The following is a 10,753-nucleotide window of genomic DNA, read 5'->3' on the forward strand; positions in this document are numbered from 1 at the left end:
CCTTTCAACATCCATGTGTACATATGAATACTCCTACTTGTTTGTGTTGAGGACAGAAAAGGGTTCAGTATAGATTAAGCAAGTTCACATTCATGCTATAATAAATACTCTTCTTTCTGACTCTACCATATATTCTGGATAGAGCTAGCACAAAGTTATTCTTTGAGGTGGGCTTGTGTTGTTGTATTTACATATTGGAAGATGGGAAAGTCTCATTTTGTCTTGCTTTTTGTTCTGCTTATCAATAATGGAGCCATGTCTGCCAGAACAACTCCAGATGGATCAGAGCAGTGGGGTTATGTTGAAGTGAGACCTAGTAAGAAACATGTGTATATCCTATGTATGTTTTTGATTATTTTTCATTAATGTGGTGTTTGGTTGTAGAGTTGTCTCTAGTGATAATGTTCTCATCTTGGATTGTTGATTTTAAAATGTGTGCAAACCAGAAGCTCACATGTTCTGGTGGTATTATAGAAGTCCACAGAGGACCCAAGATCCAAATAAACCATGGCCTGTTATTCTGTGGTTGCAGGGTGGACCTGTAAGTAATACATCTTTCATATAAAGTTCAAATTTTTAAGATGGTATAATCTGTCTATTTACATTACTGTATGCAAATAGGGTGCCTCAGGAGTTGGAATAGGAAACTTTGAGGAGGTTGGGCCATTGGATACTTTTTTGAAGCCAAGAAACTCAACATGGTTGCAAAAGGCTGATCTTTTGTTTGTGGTATGCAATGCCATCGAATTATAAGAGTTTTATGATATTGGTCTCGTTTATATGGTTTATGTGTTAGTTCTTGGCTATGTGATTGAATGTAGGATAATCCGGTTGGGACTGGATATAGTTTTGTGGAGGACAAGAGTTTGTTTGTGAAAACTGATGAAGAGGCTGCTGCAGATTTAACTGCATTGCTAATTTCAGTTTTCAATCGCGATCAAGTCCTCCAGAAGAGCCCTTTATATATAGTAGCAGAATCTTATGGAGGTAAATATGCTGTCACTCTTGGATTATCAGCTCTAAAGGCTATTGAAGCTGGCAAATTAAAGCTCAGACTTGGAGGTATTCTCAATATTAGTTTAACTATTAATCATAAGAAATAAGATTACAATTTGTTTATCGGTCTTTCTAATGTGTGCCCAAGAGCACACAATAAACACTAAATTCCATAAAAATGGGCTGTTTTGATTGGTGGAGTTGATGTGAATGCAGGGGGGCCATTCACATTTATTATTCACCCACCAATCAAAAGGAGCTATTTTTATTGGAGTTAGAGACTATTGTGTGCTCTTGGGCACACCATAGAAAATCCCTTTGTTTATTAGACATTTGTGATGTGTAGGAATTGCACTGGGAGATAGTTGGATCTCACCCGAAGATTTCGTGGTTGGTTCATTTACTTAAATTGCCTGTTTTCTTCTTTTATTGCATTGAATTCTCATTTTGTCAATTTGGTAAATGCAGTTTTCATGGGCTCCTCTTCTTAAAGATGTTTCGAGGCTTGATACAAGTGGTGTAGATAAATCAAACAGGTAAAAATAAATCACTTCCTAATTTTATTGATTTCTATTTACGTCTGTATAGTTTCTGTCCAACATTGTACGTTTGTGATGAAAGATTTCAAAAACAGGCTTACGCAGAAAATCAAGCAGCAGATTAGTGAAGGACAATATGAAGCTGCAACTAATTCATGGAGTGAACTTGAGAATGTTATTATATCCTACAGTAATTCTGTGGTACATGCTAATTTCCTCTACCCTACACATTTTTGTACTCCTGCATTTTTCTTGTCTGTGAAATTACATTTAATTGCATATCTAGGACTTCTACAATTTTCTCTTGGACTCGGGAATGGACCCTGTGTCTGCAACAGCAGCCGAGTTATCTCAGAAAAAGATCTTTTTGAAGCGATACTCAAGATATCTCGATTCCTCAAGGGCTTTGCCGGGTGGTGATGGTGATTTAGACACTTTAATGAATGATATTCTTCGGAAAAAACTCAAGATAATACCGAAAAATGTGCAGTAAGTTCATTTTCCCTTGCTTAAAAACAGGTAGAAGATTTTAATATATTCAGGCTTATGAACTCCCCCTCCCCTTTTTTCTTGTCTTCAGATGGGGAGGACAATCCGATCTTGTTTTTTCAGCTCTTGCTGGAGATTTCATGAAGCCAAGGATTAGTGAGGTATATTTTTTCACATGTATTTCATCCATAAGGTACCGCAAACTTTTAATTTTTAAAAATCACATGCTCACACACTGGGGCAGATATAGGATTATTTTCTTAGGAGGGCACCGAGCACATTTTCAAAAATTACATATATTTTTTCAAATATTGTGGGGGCACTTTTATAATTTTATAAAATTTAGAATGTTGAAAACAATCTAAAAATTTTTTAGGGGGACATGTGTCCCTGTGCCACTTTTTAGATCCGCCCCTACTCACACATACGAAGAAGCAATAGCCTGTGATTATACAATGGAAGTGTTGATAGGAAAGTAAGAGTAAAGGTTGCTTGCTGGAAATAAATAATGTGTTTGAGTGAAATTGATGCAGGTTGATGAGCTTTTGGCAAAAGGAGTAAATGTGACCATTTATAATGGACAAGTAAGGATTCTTATTCTCCAACCATCCAAGCATTCCCCACCATTAACGTAAAAGTTAAGTCTAGCATTAGTGAGATGGTTTCGGAGGCGTATTCGGAGAGTCTCCCTAGTTATTTGCCTAGGGCTTCCATCGATACAAGGGCCTTCAATATATATATACATGTAGTATTAATATTTATAATTATTATTTATTAATTATATTCAATAAAATTATTAAAATAATATCTATTCTTCTCCCCTATACACGACGGTCCTTTAACTTTAGGCCCATGTAATAGAATAAAAAATAGATAAAAGCCCAATAAATTATAATATTTTTCAATATTTTAAATCATTTTAATTTTTTAATATATCCAAAAAGGTAGAAAACCTAATATGCTTTGTTTCTTAGTTAAGAATTATTTTTATTACTACAAATTTTTCATGTGATTTTAGTTCATCAAATTTTAGATTTTGGTTAAAAAATACTAGGACGTCCGAAATCCTGGAGACCCCGGATGGTTTGATGATGATTGTTTGCCCACATTCAAAACCGCCCATGTGACTTATTTTCTTGTGCACTTATCATTGATATTTTTATTGTTTGGATATTGTAGCTTGATGTGATTTGTTCAACCAAAGGAACTCAAGCATGGGTAGAAAAGCTAAAGTGAGTTGCACCCATCTATCACTCTCACAGGCTGTACAAATAAAAATTTCTTTTTCTATAATATGTTCAAACTGTGCAATAATAAATACAGGTGGGAAGGCATACAAAGTTTCTTGAGCATGGAGAGAAGTCCATTGTACTGTGGGGATGGATCAGCTACAAAAGCTTTCACCAAGTCCTACAGAAATTTACGCTTTTACTGGATTCTTAAAGCCGGACACTTTGTAAGTCAAAAATCATAAAGTGGCAGCAAGCAATAGTAAAACTATAAATGTGTGTGTATTTATGATATTAACTTTGTTCCATTTAATTCAAGTACGTTCATTATGTGGCATGTATTTTGGAAGTCTGTTTAATTCTATACGTTTACTATTTGGCACGCACTTTAATATTTTTATAAAATATTATTCTATAATTTATTTTTTAAATTTTTTTTCTGAATAAAAATCAGAAAAAAATTTAAAAATAAATTATAGAACTATGCTCTAGAGAAGCATTAAAGTGCGTGCCGCTCCCCTTCGTATACAACTCAGGGGACGGAGGGAGTATACTGTAGGACTTATGTGTATGGTGGAACTGGTTGCAGGTACCTGTAGATGAGCCCTGTGTGTCACTTAACATGGTGGGTAACATTACACAGTCTCCGGCTGAAACTATGTAGACTGTAGGAGCAGTAGCATAAACAAACAAACAAAAAACAAGATGAGATACACACGAACAAAGGATATATACATGTAAGTATATGACACTATTTGTGTATGTTTGGCATTCAAGTCTGGAGTTGGAGAGAGGACTCAAGATACAAGTCAATGGACGTGTCAATCGGCAGTATAGTCCTCACAAATTATTTTACTCATGTCTTAAGAGCATCTCCAATAGCCTCCTTGTTGATTCCTATATATAATGTAAAAAATGTGGTTCTTAGTAATTTAAGACAAAGTTAAGAGTGTAAACTCCAACAATACTCTCTACATCTCTTCTCTATTTCATATTTTATTTTAATCATATATTGGGCTCCACTATAACAAAAGAAAGAGAAATATGGAGGTGAATTGGAGGGAAGGATTTTTTTATTGTGAAAAAAAAAAGTTAGAAGCCATGTGGTGGCTCTTGACTTTGAGGAGAGAGGAGAGAGAAACAAGAGGCTCTTAGTGATTTAAGAGCCACTTAAGAGTCTCTTGGAGCAACATTTTTCCACTCCCTCCTCAAATCTCAAGTTAGGAGCTTAAATGAAGAGGTTCTTGGAGATGCGCTTGTACTGGCACCAAACCTATTAATTGGGAAGATGACGGGTTATCCAAAAATTATTAACAAATTGTTCTTAAAAATCCCCGTTAGAAATGTTTAATTAGCTCTAATCTCATTAATAATAATGTGATCCGGTTTTTTTTTTTTTAAGGTCTACATACATGTAGATGAATTGTATCGAAATACAATAAACCGCATCTGAGATATCTTTCTTTCAAGAAAGTTTATCATCTAACCGAAAGTCATGCAAGCACAACTCCGCACGTTTAGACAATAAAGCTTAAGTGAATGAGAAAAGAATACCTGTGAACCTCGCTTTCAAAGTATCCTGAAAAAAACAAACCAAACAAAATATAAATCAATATACAAGAAAATAATATATATATATATATAATTAATGTAAAAAAGATGATAAATCTAATAAAAAAACGAAAGAATATATATATATATATATAATAGAGAGGAAATAAAATAAAGTAGAAATATTAATTACACTCTAATGAAAGGAAAATCCTTTGGTTAGACACATAATAATTTAATAATTTAACAAAGGAATTAAAATAGAGTTTAAAACATAATTAAGAATATTATATATAATGACCATAAAATGGTGACACAAGTCATAAAAATGGCACTGAAAGCCCGCCACAGTCTCCCAAAAGATCATGATTTGTTTGTGCAATTGGTAGTTGTACTTATGCTTATAAACTAAACTAAAGTCTCCACACTTCTCGATGTGGAACTGGGGTGTTACAGTATTGCTTTCACGTGTTAAAAATAAATTTTGAATCAATATAATGAGAACTGAAATTTAAATCAGAGAAATTAGAAAATGAAGAAGTTTTGTATATTTAAATTCTGAACAATATATATGTATATGACCGCGCTTAAGAGAGAACTAATCCTTAAAATAGAATTTTGTACCCACTAAGATTCTGCTAAACACTAAATTTTAAACTAAATTTTAAATGGACTTTTAGGATCTAAATCTAAACATAACATATTTTACATATGCAATTCTGTTGCAGGACCCTAATTAATATTAGAAATAAGCATATATATATATATATATATATATATATATATGTATACATACATATTTATATATGTATATATATATAGGGTCAGGTTCGAGATAGAACCAAGTTATTGTTAGAACTTAAAACTTGCTAAGTATCATTAGATCTAAGTATATTATATGGTTGAGATTGAAATTACATTTAATTACGAAATACTATATGCATTAAATATGTACATATTTATGACCATTAACTAATCACTTTAAATAAAATGACTTACTTACCCTAACTAGTTTTAGTTTTAATTATAATTATTATATATTGCTGCAGTATACTCTATTTTGTAAATTGTAAGTCTAAATGTAAAGACAACCCTATCTGTTACATAGGGATGATAACTCAACAATAGAACAGGACAAGTAAATAACACTACGCCTGCACCGGAATCGGAAGATACGAAGACAAAGGTTGAAGAAGCCATCTACAGTCTTGAAGGAATAAGTTCACTGGAAGAAGTTCATTAATATGCTCATGCCTCAGTGAAGAATAAAGATTGAAGTATTCAAGATTGTGGAAGCAATGAAGATGTTGTCCAAGTACTCGAAAGATTTCAGTGCAACCCCTGAAGCAAGATATTTTTATATATCTTGGTTGGTTATTTATAATCAACAAACTGAAGCATAAACTAACCCGGAATGACTGATCAAGAATATTATCAAGCAAAGGATTCAAAGAATTATTTCAGTTCGAGTCGCTCGTGAACCAGACCAGTGCACAGGACGTCAGGACATACGAAAGTATTCAGTGGATTCGATCAACGAATATTTGACCAAGTCAAAAGAACTACTCCTAAAAGTGACAAAGGAATTTCAAGTTAATATATATATTTATATATTTATATTTATGTGATATTAATTGATTATTACTTGAATAAGAAATTAATTCAAGTAATTATCAAATCAATTAATAAATCATAAATATACATATACAAATATATATATTATGAAAAGTCTCCCCGGTCAACCCTCAGTCTTATGAGAGATAACAGGGAAGGAATTTGGTGAATGGCGCAAGGTTGTCTCGTTACTTAGATTTATTCTAAGTAACAAACCTCACCCTTCCACTGTACAGGCGCAAGGTTTGACTTTAAGTCAACACTTGCGCCACATACAGTAAAACCTTCATTACTCACAAATCGATTAAGTCATATATGCTATTACACTGTGGGACTATCTCCTTAGAGGAGCGCAAGTTTTGACCGTGTCAAAGCGCAAGGTTTGACTTAGTCAAAACTTGCGCTTGACACTTAATCAACTCTGTGGCCTTGTATAAATTCTATCTCAAGCCACAGGGGTGTACGGTTAAGCGCCATGTTTGACTCTGGAGGGCGCCATCTTTGACTTTCACAAGTAAAACCACTGGAATATACATATAAGTATATTTGGGGCGCAACTTAGCTATACATATATGTATATATATGTGTATATGAAAGTGGCGCCAATCTCTTGTGATTTGGTGGAGTTAGTTTTATTTTTAGAAAACGAATCCGTCCAGGACGAACTCAAGTCGTCCAGGACGAACTCGTTAACCATGGTTAGTTGTTGGAAAGTCTATAAATAGGGCTTTGTGTTTTCATTTGAAAACAACTACACACTTTGTAAAGTGCACACACTACACACATACGAGAGCTTAGATAGAAGATCTGTTTTGATAGGCGTTTGTGTGTAGAGTGTATTGTAGTCTCTGCAGCCAACCTTCGGGTTTGGATTTATAGCACCTTCGAGGTATTTATCAATATACAGATATACCTTGGAAAATATTGTGTGTTGGTTTAATATTTTCATATCCTCAGAAATCGACCCAATAAATATCCGGAACACGAAACCCATTACAGGACTGCAATTTATTTATCCGCAAGATTCGAAAGAATTTTAAATTGTAGTGAGTATCGTATTCAACCCCCCCTTCTACGATACTTTGGACCTAACAATTGGTATCAGAGCCAGGCTGATTGATATACAAATCAAGATCCTTATCGTACGGATAATCAAGAACCTAGCTTTTGATATTTGATTAGGGGAAATGTTCTTCCGGTTTGTGTTGCTGAATTTGTCCGTAGCCTAAGCAAGGATTATCTGTCGGATACTGAACTTCGGACTGGGACTTATAAATTTATATTTTAAATTTTAATAAGTTTATTTTATAAATTTGATTTAATTTATTTTAAACTTATTAATTGAGTTTATTATGAATTAATTAAATTTATCTTATAAACTTAATTAAATTTACTTTATAAACTTTACTAAATTCATTTAATAAATTTGAATAAATTTATTTTAGGCTTGTAAAGTTTACTCTTAGACTTTATTAAGTTTATCATAAATTTTATAAATTTATTATTTAAATTTTTATAGTTTGTGATTTAAATTTAAGTTAAAATATAAAATATAAATTTAAGAGGATTTAACTGATTATGGATATAAGTTCAAGTTCAAGGGTTCAATTTAGTTTGTTCTGGAAGCTATGATTTAACTGGAGACGAGACACTTGAATATTTTCAAAAATTAAATTTATACAATAAATTTTAATATATTTACTAAATGAATTTGAAATAAATTTATTCTAAACTTATTCAGTTTATTATGAATTTATTTGAATTTATTTTTTAAATATAATTAAATTTATTTTATAGATTTGACTAAGTTTATTTTATACTTTATTTTCTTTCATCTTTTGTAACTTATTTTTAAATTTATTTTCTTTATAATTTAAACTTAGTTTAAATAATCAAGTGTCCCGTAACCTTTTTAATTATTCTACTTCAAGACAAATCAGATTGACATTTAGTTGAGACAGATCAGGCTGACAGATTACAAGACAAACATCGGGCTTTCAAATACCAGATTCTCAGAACCGGTAATGGAAGTACATTGATGACCCAATCCAATTGATTTCTCAAAGGATTATTAGAAGCAGTTTTCTATGTTCGGCAAAGATGATTGTGATTCAAAGAAGGTTCTATTGAAGACTAATTTGGTACTACTGACAGTGGATTTTGAAGAAGGTACTTCAGGCCTTGATCTGAGTAATTACTCCTACTTGATTATCAGATCACCAGATCAGGATGGGAACTTGCTTTATGTGTTGAGTGCATCTTCCCAGGGCTCGGAATATCAACTTTGAATGGTACCACTGGTAGTAGGAAAAGAGAAGTTTTTACGAACGAATCTTCAAGGGATTTCAATCTAACTCAGTGATTCAGGGAAATACAATTACACAGTGAATTGTATCAATGCTAAATCCATCCAGAATCAACTGAACCAAAGACAGAGAACTGTGGAGGTTTAAGGATATAATTATCGAGTTACTACCGCACCAAATCAGTTTCGTGCATTTATGTCAGAACCTTAGAATTGAACAGAAGAGTTTGTAACTGCTGAATTTGAGGAAGCTCAAGTCGACGAAAGTTAACACTTTTGAAGAATGTGAGGAAAGAACTTCAAGGATTAGCATAACACTGTCTGAGAAGTTTAGTCATGTCAGATTCAGACGGAATCCATTGGTTTCAAGTGGAGACTCTTCAGGGTTCAGTTCGACAGGTTGTTTGAAAACTGAGTTGGTCAGTACACACAATATTGATTGGTATCTTTAGCAAAGAATGGTTGCTATATATATTTGAAGCCACGACAAACAAGGATGATAGGGCTTGTCTGAAATTCAAGTGGATGTTTTGAAAGAAACATCACAACAAGTTCTTATGCTATTTTAGGAAAGGTGTGAGCTGGATCAGTTGCTGATGAGAAGGATGATTATGGTTATCTGGCTATCCTAGCATTCTCTGAAGATGACTCAACTCGCACATCTCAGGTACGAATTCTTTCTAACTATGCAATACATATTTCTTTATATTCAAAGCATGTTATAAATCTCTGAGTAGAATTGTTTAACACACAAGCACAAGCATGATAGCATCACAATAGATAATGTTGAACTAGTATGCTAGGTCATTGTTCTGGTAACTAGGATTGATGATAATCTTGTGCATGTGTCTTTAGCAGATTCTTAACATGTGTATGAATATTTAGGATTTGATTATTTGCTATGGTGAGATTAGAAGCTTTCCTTTGGAAAACAACTCTTAGTTTTAGGGGTTATGATCCTAGCATATATAACTTTGTTAAAACATTTACTTTCAGATTCCCTAGTACAATTAGATTTGCTTATTTATCTGAATTGTTTGTTAAGGAATTTATTTGTTCTATGATGGAATGTCTACCTTCTGTCAGTAGAACTTTTAGAACTTCATGTTAGATCTAAAACTGACTTAGGTAATAGAGATAGTATAATGCCATATAACAACAGATTGGGATTAATATAAATTGATAATGTGATTATTAATTTCTTGTGTCTAATCCATATGCTTTTCGAAGATTATTGAATATATGTAATTCTACTTGCTACCTGTTGCACTTGTGTTAATTGGTTTAAGTAGAGAGTACTGAATCTTCTGAATTGCATAACTGCCTACCTTGCTCTTGTCTTATCTTTGATTGTTTGCCATGTGTATTCAACATCATGTCTGCTTATTTTCATGAATGCATGTCTTTGCACTCGCATTGATTTTAGAAAAGCATGTTTGAGAATTACATTAGGGCAATGTCTAAATAAGAATTAGCATGTTAAGGTTACTTCTGTTGTTACCGCTGTTAAAGAAAAATCTCTAATCCATCCGGACCCAGTTATGATTGGGGACCATAGAACTCTTTCCATTTGTGATTGCAGGTTACATATGTTCCATATGATTTTTGGTGCACTCTGTTTGCTGAGTAGCTGAAATCATATGATTCACAAAAGTACCATGTTAGCAAATGTGATCGTGTGAGCAGTTCCGTCAATAATCTTTGAAAGATGACAACAAAGATTCTCTTACGGGACATGCCTGTTTTCCTGGAATGTCATCATGGAAGAATATCTTTCTTGGAAGAGTCAAAGCACAAAAATTCTTAGTATCAGACGGTTCTCTGACAAAGGACATTATGTCAGTTCATGGAATAGTGTTTTATCTCAAATCAGGAAGAATGTGAATTTTGCTCGTAGCTAATATGGAACTTCAACTGAAGATGGAGTGAGCTGTTTCGATAGTAAAGCTTCACGAGATAAGTGTTAGCTATGGCATCTGAAGCTCTCGCACTTGTATGTCAAAACAAGGAGCTCTTTCTATTCGTAAGAA

At 33.2% G+C, this 10,753-nt stretch overlaps 1 protein-coding gene across 3 annotated transcripts; it reads left to right on the top strand.

Annotated features, from left to right (window-relative positions):
• LOC108192346 (serine carboxypeptidase-like 51) lies at positions 1-4,261 on the top strand. Of its 3 annotated transcripts, XM_064079861.1 has the most exons (14): positions 22-38; positions 106-316; positions 447-541; positions 622-729; positions 822-1,062; positions 1,343-1,386; positions 1,465-1,532; positions 1,631-1,736; positions 1,822-2,024; positions 2,116-2,185; positions 2,558-2,608; positions 3,204-3,256; positions 3,348-3,480; positions 3,843-4,261. In XM_064079861.1, exons 2-14 carry the CDS (start codon positions 202-204, stop codon positions 3,915-3,917), a joined length of 1,362 nt encoding a protein of 453 aa, XP_063935931.1. In that variant the 5' UTR covers positions 22-38; positions 106-201; the 3' UTR covers positions 3,918-4,261. The 3 variants fall into 3 exon arrangements, with proteins under 3 accessions (XP_063935932.1, XP_063935931.1, XP_017227746.1); XM_017372257.2 differs by lacking the exon at positions 22-38 and having other exon boundaries at positions 200-340; XM_064079862.1 differs by lacking the exons at positions 3,348-3,480; positions 3,843-4,261 and having other exon boundaries at positions 1-316; positions 2,558-2,681; positions 3,104-3,245.
• Positions 4,262-10,753: the final 6,492 nt, after the last annotated feature.

This window comes from Daucus carota, chromosome 6 (genome assembly GCF_001625215.2).
Source record: "Daucus carota subsp. sativus chromosome 6, DH1 v3.0, whole genome shotgun sequence".
NCBI lineage: Eukaryota > Viridiplantae > Streptophyta > Magnoliopsida > Apiales > Apiaceae > Daucus > Daucus carota.